Genomic DNA, 22297 nt, shown 5'->3' on the forward strand with positions numbered 1-22297 from the left:
TCTCTACTAAAAATACGAAAAAACACTATGTGGGTGTGGTGGCAGGCATCTGTAATCCCAGGCACTGGAGAGGCTGATGCTGGGGAATCCTTGAACCTGGGAGGTGGAGGTTGTAGTGGGTTGAGACCGCATCACTGCGCTCCAGTCTAGGAAACAGAGTGAGACCCTGTCTCAACAAATAAGCTAAAAAAGAGACCTCGACCTTGGTGTCCGGCACCTTCGTTGCTAGTGGAGTGTGTGTCATCGTTTCTGAGCCCTCTCGGCCGACAGGGAGGAGATGAGGAGATGCGTGAATGTGGACCACCCACCGCCTGTGCACAGCCGTGAATACGCTCATGTGCAATCACCGTATCTGTGTTGAGGTTAAAGGGGAACGCACATGGGTGTCCGCACCTCTGATCACCAGCCCGTGGGTTGTTCTAGCCCCATCCCCTTGCTTGTCAGTAAACTCCCACTGCAACAGTGAGACACTGGCTCCCTCCGGCCACCAGCTACGCAGTTCATTGTTGAGTTCAAGCGTGCGTATATAGCAGAGTCGGAATCCTGGGTCTGTATCTACGGAAACAGCTTTATTTATTTACTTTTTGAGAAGGAGTTTTGCTCCTGTTACCCAGGCTGGAGTGCAATGGCACGATCTCGGCTCACCGCAACCTCCGCCTCCTGGGTTCAGGCAATTCTCCTGCCTCAGCCTCCTGAGTAGCTGGGATTACAGGCACACGCCACCGTGCCCAGCTAATTTATTTTTGTATTTTTAGTAGAGACGGGGTTTCACCTTGTTGACCAGGATGGTCTCGATCTGTTGACCTCGTGATCCACCCGCCTCGGCCTCCCAAAGTGCTGGGATTACAGGCGTGAGCCACCGCGCCCGGCCCAGACTGGCTTCTTGCACTCAGCGGTAAGCATTTACGGTTTCGGCGTGTCTCTTGTGGCCTGGCAGCGTCTTTCACGTTATCCCCCAGCAAGATTCCGCTCTGTGAACCTTCCACCAATTATTTATCTGTTCACCTCTTGAGAAAATCCTTGGTTGCTTCCAGTTTGGGGTGATTTTACATAAAGCGGCTGTAAACATCCACACGCAGCTCCTCGCGTGGGCAGAGGTTTTCAGATCTATTGGCCGAATACCAAGGAGTGTGGTTTTGGGATCGGATCGTCAGGAGTGTGTTCTGCCTCGTAAGGCACTGCCAAGCTGTCTTCCGAAGCGGCTGCGTCGTTCGAGATCCCCGCCGGCCGCGAGCCAGAGTTCCTGTTTCGCCACAGCCTCGCGGCGTTTGACGCTGGTTCTTGGCACTGAGCCATTCCGGTAGGTGTGTGGTGGCTACATCCCTCCTTCAGTTTGAAGCCTCCCGACGGCAGATGATGGGGGGGCCCTTTCTCATACGCATATTTGCCATTTCTTTGGGGAAGGGCTCGTTCAGATCCTCTGCCCGTGTTTCAATCGGGTTGTCCGCTGGTATTGTTCCACTGAAAGGTTTTCTTGTGCACGCTCCAGGTAACACTTCTTCGTCACACGTGTGGTTTGCAAATAGCATCTCTCCGTCTGCGGCCGGTCTTTTCAGCCTCTTAACAGCGTCTTTGCAGAGCAGCTGTTTGTAATGTTAGTAAAATCTCATTTATCGAATGGTTCTCTTTCGTAGGTTATGCATTTGATGCTTATCGCAAAGCTCCTCACCCCATTCAAGGTTCCGTAGATTTTTCTCCCGTGTTTACGTCTAGAAGTTTTATATCATTGTCTTTCGTCTTCAGGTCTTGTGAAGGTGTGAGGTTGGCGTTGAGATACCGTTTTTCCTTTCTTGCCTGTGGGACTTCCAGCTGCTCCAGCCCTGTGCTGAGACCTCCTGTCCTCGGTGGGATTGCAGGTCGTGTGGGTGTGTGTGGGCTCCGTGGACATTGGAAGGACGGCTGGGGGTCCTTCCCCTCCTGGCGGTCCAGCAGCTTCCTGTTTCCTATAATGCCAGGGTACACACCCAGGCTGGAAGATGCCATTTCCACTCGGCTTGGCATTGGCACCCCCTGTGTGTGTCTGAAGAAAGTTAAGCAGAAGAAGTCTGATAATTGTTGATTTATTCTGGGAGTTCAGTCTTTTCTGAACCATCCTGGACCTCCCAAGTTTGGCTCCTCCCGAGACAGGAACATCTGCAGTAGGAGTCTTGGTTCAGCGAAGGAGGCGCCTCCGTCACCATCAGCTCGTGCCCAGCAGCTGCAGGTCTGGGGATGGGTGGCGGGGGAGGCAGCCCCACAGGTGCCAAGGATGGGGAAATGTGTCAGCACCCAGAGGGTGCCACGTGCAGGCTGCGCCAGGTCCTGGGGCTTGTGGCGGGGCACACAAAGGGTCCCTGTGCTGCTGCTGGTGGTTTTCCTACATTGTGACCACAGCCCTGCCCCCCAGGTAGTTCCCTCCTGCTGTACCTGGAGAGCAGACGGCTGCAGAGAGGCTGAGCAGCTTTCCTAACAAGAGCGAGTGACATGATGGAAGCTGCAGCCTTCGTCATGGGAGACCCCCACCCCGCTGTCTAACTCACCGGCCGCCTTTCTTGGCTTATCCAAAATGAGACATACACACTGGGGGCAGCTGAGGCAGGATTCTCTGGGTCTGTCCCTGGGCGGGTGTGGAGGCTGCAGGGACTATGAAGGGCCTCAGGGCCGTGGCCAGGACGAGGGGACGGAGGCACAGGCCTGGCCTGGACACCGAAGCTACCTGTGGAGCCATGTTAGGCTGATCTCAGTGACACATCCCAGCAAGGATGAGGTGGGGGTGTTGCATATTTGAGAGATGCTCCCAGGTGACCCAGCAGGCAGGTGCGTGCACTCCCCTTATTCCCATGGATGCTCAGTGCAGGGGTCCTTGCCCAGAGCGGAGGTCGAGATCCTGGTCAGGCTGGGGCCTGCTGCCCCTGGAAGCTGGGCTGGGGCAGGCGCTGTGAGGTCTAGCCTGAGGCTCCGGTGGGCCCTTGGGGTTGAGGTGGACTTGGGAGGTGACAGGCAGCCGGCAGGAGGGCAGTTGGGGGCATTTGATGACACAGGTTACCACGTTCCACCTCTGCACAGGCTGTGGCTAGGCTTGTGGGAACGGTGAGGCCAGCTGCTGCCCCACAGGAGCCAGCTTGTTGGGGTGTCTGAGGAGCCCCCGCCTTGGCACACCCTCCGTGCCAGCCTCAGCTCTCCTGCTTCCTGGTCCTCACCCCCTTTGCCTCTGGAGTGTGGCCCTCTTCCCTCCCCTGCTGGGGTCCCAAAGGCTCCAGGCCCAGAAGCTCTGTCCTGCCTAGGTCCTGTCGCTGACCACGGCTGCCTCGGTGGGTACCCAGGTGCCCCATGCCTGGTTTTACTCCCAGGTGGGATGCCAGGTCTGCTAAGAGGGTTTAGACGGGCTGGCTCTCTGTGCAGCCCTGGGGCGTCCGCCACCCCTCCAAGAGAGGCAGTGCGTGGACTTGGTGTGCTCCCACATGTGCTGTCGAGCTGGACGAGCATGGAGAAGCGGCGCTTCCGTGCCCTGTGTCCCCCTGGAGCCCGAGATAGTGCATGAGGGTCCCCGGGAGCATTTTAGGCCTCTTATGGGGTGTTTGTCCCTAAGACAGATAGCCACTGCTGCAGACAGCTCCGCGGCCACCCACAGTTCTGGGAAGTGTCAGACACGTCGGTGTGTTTGCCAGTCCTTACATGTGCCCAGCCTCCTGAGAGGTGGAAGGGGTCAAGTTAATTAGGTGATGGTGGCCAGGGGCTGTGGGTGGGGGCTGGGAGCGCAGGCGGGCAGAGCCGGGCACCGTTTCCCTGAGAGCTGAGTGAAGCGGAGAGGAGTGGAGCGGTGAGGGCCGCAGCACACTTGAAGCTGCTGGGAATGGGGTGGTCCTGGCTGGTGGCCTCCTGGTAGAAGGGACCCACCAGATGGTGCTCTGGGGCCCCAGCGGCTCCCCTTGAAGTGGGGACTGCTTTAGCAGTGCTGGCTTGTGGGCTGTGCCTGCTGGGGTTCTCTGGTTCAGCCCCATCTAGGCTTTTCCAGCCTCAGGGCCAGCCCTGGGCAGACTCTCCCCTGCTCGCTCAGCTCACAAGCCCTCTCCCTGGCCTCCCATCCTCCAGCTCAGGAAGAAGAGAGGGAGCTGGGACACAGCAGCCCCTCCTTGTCCTGGCCTTGGCACCGTGGGGCTTCAGGAACGGGGGACTGTGGTGCATAGCTGAGCCCATGGCTCTGCCTCCAGGCAGCCCTCCAGGTGGCCCACCCTCCCAGCTCCCTGAGCCCCAACCCTTGCTGCTGCTGGTCATGCTGAGTCCACCTCATCCCTGTGTCCCTTGTGCCTAGAAATGGTCTGAAAGACACGTGTACCTGCTTAGGATTAGAGTGGGCACGTGTTTCAAAAGCTGGGGAGTCACAGGCTGGGTCACACCAGATGGTCTCAGCTAGGGACATTTGCCCCTCAGAGGACATCTAATGGTGTCTGGAGACAGCTGGGGTTGTTCTCACTTTGAATGCGTGGGGCAATCCCCACACGGAGATCCAGCCCTGAGGTCCACATCGCCACCGTAGGAAACCCTGGATCACGGCCCAGTGAATGGGAGAGGGCAGAGGACACCCGGCCACATTGAGTGCCCTCCTAGCGGAGGTGTGCAGGCATCTGGGAAATTAGAGCCAAGGTGGGGTCATGTGCTTTAAAACCTCTTGGGCTCCAATTTTGTTTTGGGACCCCCAGATGGCCAGGAATCCCTGGGTCACTCTGCAAGCTGCATAGGGAGCCAGCCAAGAGGCCAGGCACAGAGGCTAACACCTGTAATCCCAGCACTTTGGGAGGCCGAGGCAGGCAGATCATGAGGTCAAGAATCAAGACTAGCCTGGCCAACATGGTGAAATCCTGTCTCTACTAAAAATATAAAAATTAGCCGGGCGTGGTGGCGAGTGCCTGTAATCCCAGCTGCTTGGGAGGCAGAGGCAGGAGAATTGCTTGAACCCAGGAGGCAGAGGTTGCAGTGAGCCGAGATTGCGTCACTGCACTCCAGCCTGGTGACAGAGCAAGACTCTGTCTGGAAAAAAAGAGAGAGCCAGCCCAGAGAAGCCAGTCATCGCCCGGCAGGACCTGAGCTGCCTGGGGTCTTCACATGGCATGGGGGCGAGGCTGCCTCCCTAAATCAGAGGCCAGGACCAGCTGAGAAGTGGTCTGCCCAGGCTCCCCAGTTGGGGGTGTGGGTGGGGGTCTGCCCCATGGGACAGCATCTGTCTGAAGCTGAGGCTGTGGTGGCACCGTGGCACCCCGAGGGGCAGTGGGAAGAGTGGCCCATGGTCTCTGGTGGTTCCCTGCTGCCTTAGAATACCAGGTGGCCACATTCTTTCCACGGAAGGGGGTTTCTGTGGAATGCTGGGTGGCAAGCACCAGTTATGGGAAGGTTTCGCATGATCAAGCCATGCACACCCCTGGGAGGTGGAGTCGGGTTGTGTCTTCGGGCTGGAGTGGTGGATTCTTTCTTTTTTAAAATCTGTCTCTCCAACTTCTGATTTTTGCCACACGATGACGTCACTGCCTTTCTCTCTAAGAAAACTCACCCAAAGGCAGCTTTGTTCCTTTCCATTCCGCTGGTGGCTGCCCCTCCCCCTCTGCACGCCGCCCCTCGCACACGCGTGTGCACACAGCCTCGCTTGCTGTGAGCCTTCTGCAAGCCCCTGGTCCAGGCCAGCGCATTGGAAAGGTGGCCGGGGACCTGCAAGGCCGAGGGTGGAGGTCCCATGTCTTCTCCGTGGAGACTCCCACGCCCTCCGCCTGGGCTTTGTGGGAGCTGGTGCTGGAGAAGGAATTGTGGTCACTTGTTTTATTTTTGAGTTTTTTCCTTCTGGTTTTCAAAGCAATGCAAACTCCTTATTTAAAAACAAAAAGATAAAGAGAAGAGAAAGAAACACCACCCCCTGTCTCCGAGAAAAGGCTGGCACCGTGGGTGGGCCAGCAGCACGCTGAGGGGAGGCACCTGGTGGAGGCGCCTGTGCTGAGCCCTGTGGGGAGGCCTTGCCACGGTCCCACCTTGCCAGGAGCCCTGGGGACCCCAGAACCTCCCAGATGTCCTTCTTACAGAAGCTGGGCCGGTGCCATGTGGCGGCCAGGGACCCTGCTCTACCCTGTACCTCCAGACAGCAGAGTGCCTCGGGGCTCCCACCCCACAGGCGACCCTGGCGAGGCCTCCCCAGCTCCTGACTCCTGGTGGGCCCGTCCTCCCTTCTGAACCCCCATTTCTAAGCATGAGGTGATGTTAGAGCTCTTGAGCAGAGGGGGCATCAGCATTGGGTTGTGGCTGAGCATTGCCCAGCACTCAGAGCCAGAACCCTGAGGAACTGGTCCCTGCAGCCTGGAGACCTCCCCAAATGCCTCACAGTGGATGGAGAGTTTGGGGGGTTGTGTACATGCTGTGTGCAGGGGGGTGTACATGCCCTGTGTGTGACTCTGTGTGTGGAGCGTGGTCTGCACAGTCATGCCCCTCCCTGTCCCCCCACCCCGCCCACACCACTCCATCCCCATGGGCAGGTCCCAGGCCGTTGTATGCCTCGGTCTCCTCCTCTGAAATTGCAGGACAATGCTGGTGCTGCCGGCAGGGCTGTGGCGGGTACAGTGATGGGGGGCCTGTCACTCCCACAGCGGGAGACAGCTGTGCTGGGTGGCAGGCGTGCCTGCCCTCTCCTCTTCATTGCCATCACTGCTGGGGGGCTTAGCTGCAGGTTTCTGCAGGGTGGGGCCTCTACTCAGTCCCGCACCCCAGCCCTAGATCTGGGCTCCCTACCCACCTTCCCCCTGAGACTGGTGTCAGGGGGGCTGATGGTGGCCCAGCCTGTAGTGGCAGAGGGTCTGCGTGCCTGGGTCCTGGGCATTGCATGTCCCGCGGGAAAGGAGGGGTGGTGTGGTGCATCCGCCTGCCTGTGGTTCTGGGTGCCGACGGTGGGCTGAGGACCCAACTGTCAGTTCATCTTGTCGAATGCTGCCTATGTGGCTCGGAGCCTTTCGGACTCAGATGCAGGAGAGTGGATGCCCTCAATGACCCTGCACGCGATGAGGTCACTCGATGTCCTCCTGAGCCCAGGCTGACATGCTGAGCAGATGCAGCTCACAGCAGCAGCAGAGGCTCCTTCTCTCTTAACTCCTGGACACTGAGGGCCACACCCATCTGGAATCTGATCCCCTGCTGTGCCGTGTGACCTGCTAGAAGTGCCCACCCTGGGGTGTGAGCAGGACTGCTACCCAGCGTATCAGGACATCCACTGATTCCAGAGAGCCTCGGTCTTCTCCAGCCTCGATTTTGGGCCGGTCGACCTCCCCGCCCCTTTTCCTGGCCCTTCACGTGGCCTTGTGCTTCTGGGACTCAGCCTCCCTCTTAGAGCCTTTCCCGGAGACCTCCCCCCATGTGCCAGCACTGACCTACGTCTCAGGGTACTGATGCTCAAATCCAGGGACAGCTCAGTGGCGTCCCCAGGGCCCGAGGCGGGCATGGCCGGGGGTGTCCATCCCCTCCTTCCTCTGGGAGCCCCCTCTACCCCACTGAGTGCAGGCCCAGCTCAGCTGTGGAGGAGGAGGGGGTTCCAGGGGCACCGTCTGCAGAAAACGGAATTGAGGAAGTGAAATAATCAGGGCAGGAAGCCATGGAAGGGTGGAAGAGGGCAGCCGTGGGAAGCCAGACCAGGAGAACCAGGCTGGGGGCTCTGGCTGAATCCTGGCCGTCCAGTAAGCTGGCCATGAATTCACAAATGAGGGACACCTGGCCTCCGCGGACACCCCACAGATGGGGCGTTCGGGCTCAGTCCAAGTGGGACAGCCGTAGATTTTCAGACGAAGTTCGGTTTTCTGTCTGTTACGGGTTGAATCCTGTTCAGGCGCTAAACCCCGTGCCTGTGAATCTGGCCTCATTCGGAAAGAGTCTTTCCATGTGTAGTGAAGTTAAGATGAGGTCTCTGGGGTGGCTCTGATCCGGAGGATTGGTGTCCTCAGAGGAAGGGAAGAGATGCAGGGAGGAGGCCGTGTGGCAGTGGAGGCAGAGGCTGGACTGCGCTGGCTGTAAGCCCGAGGACACTGAGGGTCACCACAGCTCAGAGGCCGCGTCCCGGCTGCCATCTGGATGTCAGATGACGGCCTCCAGCACCGTGGGAGAAGAGCCTGTGCCGTTCAGTCTGCCTGGGGTGCGGCTCGCTGTGGCGCTCTGATGTGCTCAAGCTCCTGCTTGGCCCTGATGCCTCCTCTCGGAAGCCTCCCGGTGGGTGCAGGCCAGAGGTTTAGGGGTGGCCCTGTTTCAGGCCTGAGCTGTGTTGGGTCTTGGGGTGACAGAGCTGGGCAGCCCCTCCAAGTTCCTTCAAGCTGCACCCTGCCAGCACATGTGACATCTGGACTGGGCTTGGGGATCCAGAGGTGATGGGTGACAAGGCAGGTGCTGGAGGAGGGGGTGTCCAAGGTTATTACAGGAGACAGGATGGATAAGGAGGGGCACCCAGGCCGAAGAAATGGCTGCTGGGGAGCGCCGGGGCATGGCCTGCAGGCTCCTCTGCAAGGGTGGGCTGGCTACCCCTCATCCCTCATGCACCCGCCACTGCCTTCCTGGGAGTCACCTCCCTGCCGTCCTGTTCTAAGCCCCCCCAGCCAGTCCCAAGACTCTCTGCCGATGCCCACAGGCTGGGAGCCCTGAGTCCAGGCGTCGCTGTGATGCTGCTGCCTTCTTCCCCAGATGGAAGGGGTCCCTGGGGAGGACACCACACTCTCTTCTCACCACTGTGGCCCCAGGGCCCTGCACAGAGGCAGGCTTACAGCAGCCACTCATTACCTACTCGGGGTGAAAGAGTGAGTCAGCCAGTGAGTGGGCATCCAGGCAGCTCCAGGGCGCAGGTGTCCACATGGAGCTGGATGGCAAGTGCCTGGCACTCACCATGCAGGGCGGGTTTGAGCAGCACGGGCTGAGGGACAACCTCCCTCCTGCCCTGGGGTGGCTGGTTTTCATCTTCGCTATTTTTGTCAGTGTTAATGTCTGACTCTGATTGGCGGTGGCCGTGCCGCGTTATGCCAACACAGTGAACCTCCTGGTGGCTCACCTTCCCTCTCCGGAGATGCCTGGGCTGTTGGCCCCCTTGGAGAGATGGCCTTCTCCCTGGGATTTAGGGGGCGTGGGGGTGAGGAAAGCCAGGGAAATTATTTGTGTTGGTACCTTTGGAAGAAATGCATCTCTTCTCTGTATCACAGGTGGTCCCTAAGCCTGGCTCTGCCTCCAGGGTCCTTCCCGCCTCCCCGCTGCCGTGCGGGGTGTCTGTAACATGGGGAGCAGGGGTGGGATGACAGGAGAGATGGGGGATGCAGAGTGCCCCTGTGGGCGCCTGTCCACAGGCACCCGTGGGTGGTGGGTGTCTGCGCAGCACGTCCATGATGCTTGCGTGTGTCTGTGTCTGCATGGGCGCGTTGTGTCTGCATGGGCGCGCGCACCTGGGAGAGCATGTCCTCGGATGTGGCTGGTGAGCCTGGGCCATCTGGCCTTGGTGTGCTCACACCTGGGTGCCACCATGTACATCTGCAGACCTGTGGCTCACTCCAGGGGTGCACATGTGTGTGGGCATGCACTGGGCTGTGGGAGGGCAGAGGAAACCCTGAACCCTCTGGCATCGATGCACACCATGGTGCCCGCCTGCTCCTGTACTCAGGCAGGGACAGCAGTTCCTCGTTCCACACAGCCTTTGACAAGGCTGAGAGGGGGTCTGACGTGTTTGCTGACACCAGCGTGCCACATCCTGGGGCCAGTGTGCTGGTGTTTGGGGACGGAGACCAAGCGGTGTGCCACATGCAGCCCAGCTTCCCTCCTGCAGACACCCGATTGCGAGCGGGGAAACCAGCTTCCTCCTCATGATCTGAGCCTTTCATTTCCGGGCGTGACAGAGATGGGGCTGTGGGTAATTTCCCGTCTGCCAAGGCAGCGCCGCCCGAACGCCAGCCTGTGCGCAGAGTGGAGGTCGCCCATTTGACCCAGTTCTGGCTTCCACCGAGCACTCCTTGCTGGCAGCCTTTGAGGCCCTTTCGGAAGCTCGCTCTGAGTGACGCGGGCCCCCTGCCCTGTGGCGTGGCCACCGAGGGCCCCTCTGTGGGTGGGCTCTGGCTGTGGGGTGTCTGTAGGGTGTGTCCGCTCAGTGGTTTCTGCTCCTCTCTGCAGGTCAGCTGGCCGCCGGCACCTGTGAGATAGTGACCCTGGACCGGGACAGCAGCCAGCCTCGGAGGACGATTGCTCGGCAGACCGCCCGCTGTGCGTGCAGAAAGGGGCAGATCGCCGGCACCACGAGAGCACGGCCCGCCTGTGTGGACGGTAAGCACCCGCGGCCCCGGGGCCCCTCCGAGTGCTGAGCATGGCATCACTGAGGGTGCCTCTTCCCTGACACGACCCCTTCCCTGAAGGCCCCCAGGCCTCGACGCCGCCTCAGGTCAGACCCCTGACCATCAGACAGCTGCTCTCGTGGTGGGTGCTGTGAGTTTGAGCTCTTGGGGACTGGCTGGGGTGCGGTCTCCAGTTCCTGGGGGCTGGTCAGGGAGAGGCTGGCACCCTGCCTTACTTGCCTATGTGTTGGAGTCTCTGGCCCGAGACTGTGGTTCTTTGGCATTGTCTTGGGGGGAGGGAAGGGACAGCAGTGGGGCTGTCTGCAGGACGGCGAGGTCCCCAGGTGCCATTCCGTCGTCTACATGTGGTCTGGCCGAGGCTGCCAGCGGGACCCGGCTTCTTGTCTCTGGGTCTGGCCAGTCCAAGACACTCGTGACTTGCAGGCCACAGTCCCCACCCCCACGGCCTCCGAGCACGCAGGTGAGCTCCTGCTGTCAGCTAGCAGTGTCCGCCCGCAGAAGTCAAGCTGCTGACAAGCTGCGCCATGCTCAGCCTTGTGAGTCAGCACTTGGAAAGGGCACTGCTATGGGGTGGCACAGGGCAGGAGGGGAAAGGGGCCCCTGGGACGGGCTGTCCCGGCATCTGGCAGAAGCCTGTCCGCTGGTAGGGAAGTCTGCTCTGCATGCGCTCTGCCTGGCCATGGGGAGAGAGTAGCCTTTACCAAGGCGGCTGGTGACTGGCCAGGCTCAGGGGTCAGTGTGAGACCCGGGAACCCCACAGGCAGGACCTCCCCAAGGCCCAGTGTGTCCCAGTGTCAACACCAGCCAAAGGTCAGGCGTGGGCATGTAGGGCAGGCATCAAATCTAGGCTGGGCCCCACCTTGTGACCAGAGCGGGTGGGGAGACTCCTCCCTGGGGCAGACATGGGGGCTGCTGGGGACCTAACCAGTAGCCCTGTGCCAGTCCAGGCAGCTTGGGGTGAAGGGCCTCACCCAGGGGCATTGGAAGCCTTGGTTCCAGGTGCAGTAGCTTGACTACTGCCCAGGAGACAGTGCAAGGACGGAGGGTCCTCCATGGGTGACATTCGGAGTCCCCTCTGTGGGGGGCTCTGAGGCCACCTCCTTGGGGTGGAGAGAAACCAGCATCCCTGAGTGACGGGCATAGACTTGGGCTGCTGTGGGGTTGCCCTGGAGCTGTGGCCTGGTGGGGACAGAGGCCCTGCCAAGCCAGGTGAAGCCAGGCAGGGCCTGGCAGGTGGAGTGGGGCGGAGGACATCTGGGGGTGTTGCTGGCCGGCAGCCCCTCCAGGCCTGGGTAGACTTCTGGGCAGCTGTATGGGTGGCATCCTGGACTAAGACGTGGGTGTGGGCATCTCAGGCCCGGCGCACGGGCCTTCCGGGGACGGGATGCGGGGGCCAGTGAAGATGTGTCCCTGGACAGCTGGCCCACCCCGTGGAGGGCAGGCGCTCACCAGGCCTCCCAGGGCTGGATTTGGAGTCCAGGTTTTCTGACTCTGGTCAGGGGCCCTTTTCTCCCCGACTGCCCCAGCAGGGGCTCCAGATGCCCAGCTTCAGATCCCACCACCTCTGCTCAGGAGCCCGACATGGGTAGCCTTGCCCGTGTGCTGTGATCTAGAACACGGGGTCAGGGACAGAGCCAGCTGCTCTGTGGGCCCCGGTAAAGGTCCTTGGGGAAGGGCTGGGCACACAGAGACAGGGCCAGACATCCTGAGCCCCCACGGGGGAGGCGGCTGCTCTAGGAATAAGAATGCTGGTATCGGGTGGGCACAGTGGCTCACGCCTGTAATCCCAGCACTTTGGAAGGCCGACGTGGGTGGATCACGAGGTCAGGAGTTCAAGACCAGCCTGGACAAGATGGTGAAACCGCATCGCTACTAAAAATACAAAAACTAGCCAGGTGTGCTATCAGGTACCTGTAATCCCAGCTACTTGGGAGGCTGAGGCAGAGAATCCCTTGAACTCGGGAGGTGGAGGTTGCAGTGAGCTGAGATCGTGCCACTAACACTCTGGCCTGAGTGACAGAGCAAGACTTTGTCTAAGAAATAAATAAATAAATAAGAATGTCAGCGTCACTGGGAGGAAGGTGTGCTGATAGGCCAGGCCCTGGATCCCCCAAAGCCAGAGAGACCCCTCCAGGGCTGTCCCAGCAGAGTCAGGGTATGGTGAGGAGGCTGGGGGCTGACGGATACTGAGATGTCTCCCGGTGTCTCCAGTGAGCCTGTCCTAGGACCATGAGGCAGGAACAGGACAGGCTATGAGTCTGCCCCTGGGCCCACTACCTGGATCCCTAACCCTGTGAGGCCTCTGCAGGAAGGGAAGGAAGGGCGGGAGCCTCGGGCTCTTGGCTGAAGGGTCACACCCTGCCCAGGCCTTGTCCCTGGCGCCTCTCCTGCCTGCAGATGCCCTGTGCAACTGGGGGCTGTGTGCACTGCTCAGGTGGGATGCCCAGGGAGAACCCAGGGGCCAGGCGGGCTTTCGGCTGAGCCACCCTGGCTGTCTGCCCTGGACCCAGCAGCTAAATGCCATTGGCCCTCCTGCCACCAGCCCTGAGACCTTGTGAGGAACCTCTTTGGCACTTGGGAGGGGGATTGTGGGGCAAGAGACTGAGCTTGCTGGAGTGCCCTGGAGGAGAAAGGAGCCATCCGAGGCTTCTGGTGCCTTTTGAGGACCTGGGGCAGGGAGGAGCGGGCCACTGGAGCCTTGTTTCCCTCCTTATTAAACACATCTATCAATTTGCATCTGTAGAAGGCATCTGATTCAACAGCAGGTACACAGGGCCTCAGGGCTGCTCTGTGGCTCTGAGGCTGAGGTTCTGCAGCTCTGGATCCCGGGGCGAGCTAGGGCAGAGACGTGGTGGTCCCAAGCCAGTGGGAAGGGGACTGCTTCTCCCACACCCACTGCCCTCCCGGCTGCCTGTATCTACAGCCACCAGAGCACACATGGTGGCCACGGTGCCTTCTTGGGGACACTGATTCTTCCCAAGACTGGGAGGGGGAGAGCATTGCTCTGCACAGCCTAGGAGTTCACAGCCAGGCCCGTCCTTTCTATTACTTCTGCACGCCTGTGGGGAGAGCTGGGTCAAAATTGATTACTAATTGAATCTGGGTCTGCTCATCTGAAACCTCCCTCACTTCCCTCTCACCAGGAGCCTCCTGGTGCCGCAGGAGCCGGGTCCCAGAGACCCAAATTAAAACCTTAACATTTTTAAGGGAGGCCAAACAAATTAGTTAGCTTGCTTCTTTTTGCACAGTGGGCATTTTCCAGGCTGCCATCTAATTTAATTTTTGCTTTTCTCTTTTCTTGCTCTGTGTGCATAATAAGTTTCCTCACATGTGAATTGTGTCTGCTAAAGAGAAAACGTGTGCCCCGTCGGCTGGGTTGGAACTGAACTCCAGTAGGGTTTAAATGGGGAAGGCGCGTGCTGACCCTCCCACACTCCGTGACTGCGGGAGCCAGGAACCCTGGCGCAGACCTGACTCTGCTCACTTGTTCATTAGTTGGCTTCTTAAATGTTCTTACATTCGCTCTCTCACTCATCTGTTGAAAGAAGGTGTATGCCCTTGGCAGCAGGGAAGGCGAATGGGAACGTCAACTCCAAACACCTGATACAGAGAGCCATGCAGCGCCGCAGGTGCGGGAATTGAGATTGGGGCCCCAGAGTGTAGTTACTTCTTCCTGCCGGGACCTCAGCAAGGATGTATCCATGAGGGAGCACTTGAATAGGGTATTGAGGGATGAAGAGGAGCTCACCAGAAATGCTTCTCTTTGTAAAAAGAGGGGGCCGGTGGTTAGAGAGGAATTCTGGCCTCCAGGCTCCCTGGCCTTGTCTCTGAGCTAAAACATTTCTGGGTAAACCTCGTCCCAGCCTGTACAGGGCAAGGCTGTGAGCCTGTGCACCTACCTGCATGCGAGATCTAACAGACAGGACCAGCAGTGAGAGAGTCAAACGCAAGCCAGCCACTCACTGCCGTGTGTTTCATCTTACACACAAGCCAGCCACCGGCCCCCTCCCTCAGGGCTGCCCTCCTAGGCAGGTACCATGTTAACGATGCCCTGGGGCCTGGGCAGGTCCTGCTTCTGCTTTTTTCTGTTGGTTTATGCAGATGTTCCCTTGTTCTCATCAGCAACACGTGCTGGCTCCCACAGCCCCCGCAGCACTGCCTTGAGGACTGAGACCTGGTCCCCAAGTCCGGCCCTCCCCGGCCCTTGCCAGGCACGCAGAAGGTGGCTGTGCCCGGCCAGCCCTCCTTGCTGAGGCAAGGTCTGTCTTTATGAATGGAGGTGCTGTCTCCCACGAGTCCAGTTCTCCAGAAACTCCTTTTCTAGGAAATCAAAGACTGCAGCCCAGTATGGGGGTAGCAGAGGGTGGTGGTTTGTGCACGGGGCTGCCCTGGAGCTGAGCGGTGGGGTGAAGGGTGGGGGCCTCCAGACTCGGGCCTGGGCCAGGGCATTTTCCGTGGAAGCTTTTGGGGTTGGTGGGCTGCAGTCATGGCCCTGTGCAGACCCATTGTCAGGGCCGCAGTGGCCACTGGAAGGTTTGGGACAGTCCAGCTGGCTGACAGGTCTGGGGAGGCTGTGCCCAGCAAGGGGCAGGGCCGCAGGTCCTGGAGGTGCAGGCTGGGCGGAGCCTAATATTCTTCAGGCATGAGGCCTTGAGAGCCACCAGGATCCTAGGCAGGGAAAAAGAGACAGAAAGCAGACAGGTGGGCACTGCTGGGTTCTGGGCAGAGGTGTGGTGGCCGGAGTCTGCCTCTCCGGTGCTGGGAGTTTGAGGCAGGTATGGAAATCACAGGCCCCGCCCACTCTCAGGCAGCATGGACCGGCGGTCGTAGACCTTAGTTGGGTGGACGCCGAGGCCGTGGTTTCTGGCATCTGTGCTTCACCTGTGCTTTAGAGCCGGGTGCAGAGAAGAAGAAGGCACAGTGAGGGGCATCTGTGCTCAGCGTCACCTTCCACCCCACATCCCCAGCCTTGACCTGGTCCTCCAGCCGCAGGTCAGCATGAGAGGGCGGAGGGTGCCCTGCCACCTATGGGAGTCTGGAGACAGTCCCCGCACTTGGCGAGGGGATGGAGACCACACTGACGGCAGGGCTGTGGGTCCGGGCAGTGACTACGGGAGCCGTGGGCCCCTGGGCTGTGGGTCTGGGCACTGACAGCAGGGCCATGGGCCCCTGGGCTGTGGGTCTGGGCAGTGACGGCAGGGCCATGGGCCCCATGGGCCCCGTGGGTCCAGGGAGTGACTGGAAGCTGGGGTGGCTGTGGGTCCGGCAGTGACTGCGGGAGCCGGGACGGCTGTGGGTCCGGGGAGTGACTGCGGGAGCCGGGGCGGCTGTGGGTCCGGGCAGTGACTGCGGGAGCCGGGGTGACAGGGAAGCCACTTTTTCTCTTGCCGTTCCCCCGTTGTTGGCCTTCATCATGCCTGGCAGCTCATGGTGCCCTAGAAATGTGGAGTTTAATCACAGAAGCGCAGAAGTTAAAAGCCTTTCAGCTGCAGAGGCTGGGCAGAGAACCGCATCATCTCCACCTGGAGGTGCTGGCAGGGCCAGCTGAAGCCGCTGGGGCTGGGATGAGGGCGAGGGTTTTTTCCACTAGGAGAGACATGAATCACCTGCTCTATTGTACACAGCAGGCTCAGAGTGCGCCGAGGTCCCCTAAGATGTGGTGTTCGTGGCTGACTCAGCCTGGCCAGGGGTCAGCCCCAGGGTGGCAGCTGGACAGGCTGTGGCCAGCCCTGCAGCTCCCTGTTCATCCCCTCAGTGAGTGGCGTTTGCAAGAAGAGGGGCTCCGGTACCCCACAGTCTTCACATATCATGGAGACTCTGTGGTCAGTATAAAGTCACAGTGAAGATGGCAGGGCAGTGTGGGGGCAGCAGAGGGTGGGGGTTCGTGCACAGGACTGCCACAGAGCTGAGCTGTGGGCTGAAGGGTGGTGGCCTCCAGCCTCTGTCCGGGACTGGGGTAGTTTCCCTGGAAGCTTTTGGGGTGGGTAGGCTGCAGTCGTGGCCTTGCGCAGACCCACTGTTGGGGCCGCAGTGGCCACTGGGGGGTGTGGGCCAGCCGGGCTGACTGACGGGTCTGGGGAGGCTGTGGGAGGAAGGAGCGATCTTTCCTGCACTGCACCCTGACCGCCCTCGGCAGCTGGCATCCCGCACTGACCACCCGGCACCATCTAGGAGGGGGTCTGGGGCCCTCGAGAAATCACAGAGGCCCTGATCTGAGGAAGGATAAGGAAGCCAGGGATGGGGGGTGCTTCAGAGGGGCCCAACCTCCATGTGGGATACTCAGCTTTGCTCTGGGCTGTTTTCTGGGCACTCGTTCCCCTGACCACCTGACTGAGGAAAGGACTCATAGTCCGGGTACCTTCCAGCACGTGACGGAGGCCAGCTGGGCCCCTGCCTGCCTCAAGATGTGCCCTCACCACTGCGGGGGGCGTGGACGTGTTGGCTGCCTTCTGCCAGCTAAGGGAGATCCCGCATTTCCAGAGGCTTCCTGAGGCCGTGGGCAACTGGGTCTGCAGCCACATCCCGGCTAGCTTGTGGGTTCTGCCCGCCGCGGGACCCCTCCTGGCTTGGGGTCCGTGCTCTGCACACAGAAGCTGTGGGTGCTGGCGTGGCCCTCCGTTTGGCGGACCGTGACGGGGCTGTTGGGACACAGTCTCCGTGCAGACTCCTGCCACCTGCAGCCTTTTAGTTACGGAATCGCTGCTGGGAGAGGGTGGCGTGTTATAAATGCTTGGCAAGCAGAGCGGCGCCTGGGGGCTGCTGGTGACACATCCTTCCCCGGTACATCCCTCAGTGTCATCCTGCCTGATCAAGATGGGGCTGGAGATGCCCTGGTATGCGGGCGCCACGTCCCTGTTGTGAGCACGGCTGGTTTGGGAGGAAGACGCTGGGCCGTGCAGAGAGCCTGGCCCCGGTTCCCCAGGACACCGAGAAGAATGCTCCAGTCCACAGTGTGCAGCCCCGTCAGGCCCAGCAGATGGGCAGGGCGGGTGTGGCTGTGCTGGAGCCTCGGCTCACAGTGCCCTGCCCAGCCCAGGGCCACTCTGGTGGACTTCAGAGTCCTGTTTTGCCGGAGGGAGGAAGCCCGCCCTTCCCCAGCAAGTTAGCCAGTAGATGGCTGCAGATCTTGGTGCGTGTAACTGTTGGAAAAGCACACAGCAGCTGCGTGGCTCTGACACCTCTGTAGAGAGATGAAACTGTGGACCCAGAAGGACCCAGCAGGGTGTCCTTCTGCTCAGAACATGGGCTCCCTTGGGTGTCCCCCACTGTGAGCCCCCCGAACTCCCAGCTCCAGGGAGCATGGCTCAGGATGAAGAAGGGAAGACCCAGCATTCCGGGAGCGCTGTGTGAGCCGAGGCCAAGGCTCGGCGCGGCGCAGGGGTCCATGCATCCCCAGGACAGAGAGCCAAGGCCGAGGCTTGGCGCGGGGGTCCACACGTCCCCAGCCCAGCTGGTTGGTCCTGCTCCGTCACTTTGTGTGCGTCTCGGTGCAGTCCCACAGCGCACCTCTTCCCTGGGCCGTGCGTCTCTCTTGCAGCTCGCCCGGCAGCCCCACCACGATGGGATGGTGCCATCCGTGCCAGCGTCTCCGGCACAGAGCTGCTCTGTGAATGTTTGTCAGTGGTCCGCATGCCTCTGAATGCCTGGTTAGAGCAGGTTTTCAGGGACACCCGATGATGAACAGCGCCAGTGAACCTGCAGGCCTGAGCTGGGGGCAGAGGGAGGATGGGGGCTGCCGCCGCTCTTGAGTCTGAGTGAAGCCTTCCAGGTCCTCCATGGTGTTTAAAGTGTCCGCTTCCCTCGTCTTACACACGTTAATCAGCGTTTGAGAATAATCAGCATCTACAAGAAGAAATATCTTTGAAAAATCTTTGAGAAAATTCTCTCCAGGAAGCCGAGAGCGGAGGGCCCAGCGTGTGGTGCTGCCGCGGGCCCTGATTGCGGCCATTAGCAGGGACACTCTTGACACCTCAGGGAAGCGCTCACCGGGTCTGCCTGATGCCAGAGGACCTTGAGCTGCCCTGTCCCCTTCCACCTCCGAAACTCAGCTGCATAAACATTCCCGAGGGTAGGGGAAGGGGGCGGGCAACAAGGTCCCATGACCACTGTGTCCCTGTTATGGCCCATCTGGGGAATCCGGGCTCTTCCGAGGAGGGCGGAGCAGGTCTCTTGTGTGGAGCCTGCAGCGTTCCTTGCCTTGTGGCAGTCACTGCATGGATGTGCACAGCCCATGGCCTCTTGGAAGGAGGCTGAAGGATGCTCAGTTCTGCCTGCCTTTCTGGGTGGAGTCTAAATATGGGTGATGAGTGACAGAGCATGGTGAGCCGTCGGTCGGTCGGTCGGTTCCGGACCTGCTTGGCCCAGCTTCTTCCTGAATGGTTGTGTGAATCACCCCATTCATTACACAGACCCCCACCCAGGGAAGTACTGCTGTCACCTCCTGTTAAAAGCAGGGAAACTGAGTCCCGCCAAGGGCAGAGCTGGCCCCAGCTGGAAAGTGGGGGCATGGGGGCGTCCATGCTGTTCTCTCCTGGAAACCCCCCTGCTGGCTCAGACCTAGGGCATCTGCGTGCAGAGAGAGAAAGGACCAGGCCTGTGGCCACAGTGTGGCCTCGTGGGCAGCCCCTGAGCAGCAGAATGCGATGGCGTTGGGGCTGACTTTCATCCTTTCAGGAGAACAGCTGCAGGTCCCGGGCGAATTCATCTTAGCACCTCGTGGAGGCAGATGACAGGAGGGGCAGAGGGGGTGCTGGGGTCACCCCGCCGTGGCTGTGCACCCACCAGCTGTGCAGCGACCCAGCACTCAGCCGTCTCCCAGACTGGGGTCTTCTCTTAGCACTCAGCCATCTCCCAGACTGGGGTCTTCTCTTAGCACTCGGCCATCTCCCAGACTGGGGTCTTCTCTTAGCACTCGGCCGTCTCCCAGACTGGGGTCTTCTCTTAGCACTCAGCCATCTCCCAGACTGGGGTCTTCTCTTAGCACTCGGCCATCTCCCAGACTGGGGTCTTCTCTTAGCACTCGGCCGTCTCCCAGACTGGGGTCTTCTCTTAGCACTCGGCCGTCTCCCAGACTGGGGTCTTCTCTTCCATCAGCAGAGGCGAGGAGGCTGCTCTCCTTCCAGGTGGGTTTTGGGGGTCAGGAGGTGAAGGGAGCAGGCACGCTCAGAGCTCCTGGCCCTGTGAGCACCTTGATTCGTGCACACAGCTGCTCTTGCGGCCCCTGAGACCCAGGGCTGGCTGCTGGAGTCGCAGAATGGGGGGGCCGTGTCTGTTCAGGGGAAATCTGGTGCAGGAGCAGGCATGGTGGATACAGTCCAGGCTCATTCATTCCAGGCCACTGTCGTGTTCCCCAAGATATCAGAGGATCAGGCTCCAGGTGACCTTCGTGGGAAGAAAGCCTTGCTGAGCAAATCCTGAGAGCACACGTGGAGTGTGTGTCCGCATCGTCTGAACCCCTGCACGGTCCACACTGCGATCAGGGCTCTGCGGTCAGGGTCTGCAGCCACCTGGCACCGTGTCCCACCACAGAGCAGAGGGGGACGTTCCCCATGCCCCACCCTCGGCCCTGAGCCTCCTCGGGTGCCTCTCGCCTGCGGGAACCTCACCCCAGCCCTCTCTCCTGGTGCCATTGCCAAGTTTACAGAAGGCGGCCCTAGCTGAATGGTGCTCAGACCCCGGCTGCAGAACACACTCCGAGGCAGTGAAACTGACGCAGTTTCCTCCTCACCGTGTGCGGCTAGCCAGTGCCCCAAGGGTTCACCTTCCAAAGCCCCCTCGTGTTGTGTTTACCGTTGGTAGTCTGACACTCTGCGCATCTCCCTGGGTTCAGAGCCTGCTGGACACTGATCAGTGCCCAGGCCTGGTCTTGCCCTGCCAGGACAGTGCAGCGGGGACAGACAGGGCAGTATGTGGCTGTGGGTGGCAGATTTGGAAGAGCCCGCAGGGGTTCATTCCCCCACCCTCCCAGGCAGCGTCCTCCTCCCTGCACATCTTTCTGGGTAATGCTCGGGGAGCATCCAGGGCCCTACAGACACGGTGGGCTGGAAAAGGCCAGTAATGACGAACACACACATCCGTGGAAATTAAGCAGGGGGCCTGGGAGCCTGCAGAGAAGTCCACGGGGGAGACGGTGACTGCGGGCTCATTGGGGTGCCCATGTTGGGGAGCTGGTGTTGCGGCTGATACCTGCAAATCCAGAAGCCGCTGGCCTTGTGAATACCTAGAATCCAGCTCCAGGTGGAGGTGGGGCACATGGGTGGTGAGGATGTGCCTGGTGCCTGCGAGGACAGCAGGAGGAGCCCCCAGGAACATGGTGGGAGCACGGGCTTGGAGGTTGGTGTGGGGCAGGAAGTCAGCAGGTCCCTGGGCAGGGGCTCTGCAGGCCAGTGGATGTGGCTGCTTCAAGCGTGCTGGGAGCCTCGGGGGCGCCAGAAAGGTGCGGACCACTCTGATGGCCTTCTACAGAAATCTCTCCACTGCTCTCTGGACCACCAATTTTGGGAAGCAAGAGGAGTTGGCAGAGGTCAGGCTAGACAAACAGTGGCAGTGACGGTGGTCGTGTGCGGAAGTGGGTGATGAGGGTGATTCAGGGCCCCAGGGCTCCAGTAGACACGTGAGACCGTGTGGAGTGCAGAGCTGAGCCCAGGCCTGGGTGTGTGCCCCATGCTCTGCGTCCACCCCAGGAGGCCCAGGCACACCTGGAGCATCTGTCCTGCCCTCCCCCCCCAGCTGGCGTGAGCTCACCTGAGCAGGCACAGGGTGAGAGACACAGACTGGGAGGTCAGACTGGCAAGGCTGTGTGGGTGTGGGAGTGCTGAGGTCACCGGGGAAACTGAGGAGGCAGCTCAGGACACAGGGCCGTGGGTGGTGGACAGCCAGCAGCCCACAGAGAGGCCATCCTGGCCACTGTCACTGCTGCGATGGTGACCTCTCCCCATACTTGCCCTATGAGGCTGCCTGTGGAAGGAAGGAGACCTCCCACGCAGGGAGCCCGACGGGTGAATAAAGGCCTCCTTTAATTATTCAGACAGCCCGGCAGCTCCGGCAGCTCGAGGCTCCCCCAGGAGCAGAGCCTGCCCGATGGCAGCAGGAGCTGCAGGAGGGCCGTGGGGACCTCGGGACTCTCGGGGACACAGGGTGGCTGCATGAGCGGGTCCTGGGCCCCTGAGCGAGCCTTAGCTGCCGTCTGGTTTGGCGTTAACTTTTCGTCATTTTAAAGTGTCTGTGGCTCATTTTGGAGCCGGGTGACTTAACAAAGATTTTACGTGTCACTGGGAAGGGAAGGATATTTCTCTTCTGAGCTTTGGACGTGTCAGTAGGGTGCTGCTTCCAAAGGTCACGCCAGACCCTGCAGTTGGGGTACTGGAGTGGGCTGAGGGGCCACATTGGGGTTAAGTGGCCTATGTGTTCGTAGGTCTTGTGCCTCACTGGCCACGTCACCTTGGGCCAGTCACCTTCCCTCTGGTGCCCAGTCACCCAAGTGCTGTGGGCCCTTCTAGCTCCAGTCTGTGTGAGGAGGGGAGAGATGCCATAGACAAAGGGCACAGTGCAGCAGTGGGCACATGGTGACTTAGGGCCCGTGCAAGCGTGGTATGACCCAGCCGGCTCGGTCTCTATCACCACCTGGTGGCAGCAGACCAAAATTGCGGGCATACTTTTTCAGAGGTGGGCACACAGCATGGCTTTCCGTGGTTTCAGTTACCCACGGTCAGAGGTGGTCCAAAAATATCAAACAGAAATTTCCAGAAATAAGCAATTCATAAGTGTTAAGTCGCACGTCATTCTGAGTAGCATGATGAAAATTTTGCACCGTTCTGTCCAGGACCGCCACCCCGTTTCCCAGCATGCCACGCCGTCCGTCCGCGTCACCTGCCTGTTAGGTGCTAAGTAGCTGTCTCGATTCTCAGACTGAACGTTGTGGTATCAGAGTACTTGTGTTGAAGGCACCCTTGTTTGGCTTGATTATGGCCCCAAAGTGTAAGAGC

At 60.1% G+C, this 22297-nt stretch overlaps 1 protein-coding gene across 9 annotated transcripts in view; it reads left to right on the forward strand.

Annotated features, from left to right (window-relative positions):
- Nucleotides 1-22297, forward strand: part of TAFA5 (TAFA chemokine like family member 5) — a 306441-nt gene that overhangs the window by 137575 nt on the left and 146569 nt on the right. For all 9 annotated transcript variants that reach the window (XR_013527484.1, XR_008475380.2, XR_013527482.1 and 6 more), the window contains exon 2: nucleotides 10135-10284. Coding sequence is in view for 6 of the 9 variants with exons in the window: in XM_054242696.2 (XP_054098671.1) it covers nucleotides 10135-10284 (150 nt within the window). In the remaining 3 variants the exon portion in view is untranslated. The remainder of the gene's footprint in view (nucleotides 1-10134; nucleotides 10285-22297) is intronic.

Source organism: Callithrix jacchus, chromosome 1, assembly GCF_049354715.1.
Source record: "Callithrix jacchus isolate 240 chromosome 1, calJac240_pri, whole genome shotgun sequence".
Lineage (NCBI taxonomy): Eukaryota > Metazoa > Chordata > Mammalia > Primates > Cebidae > Callithrix > Callithrix jacchus.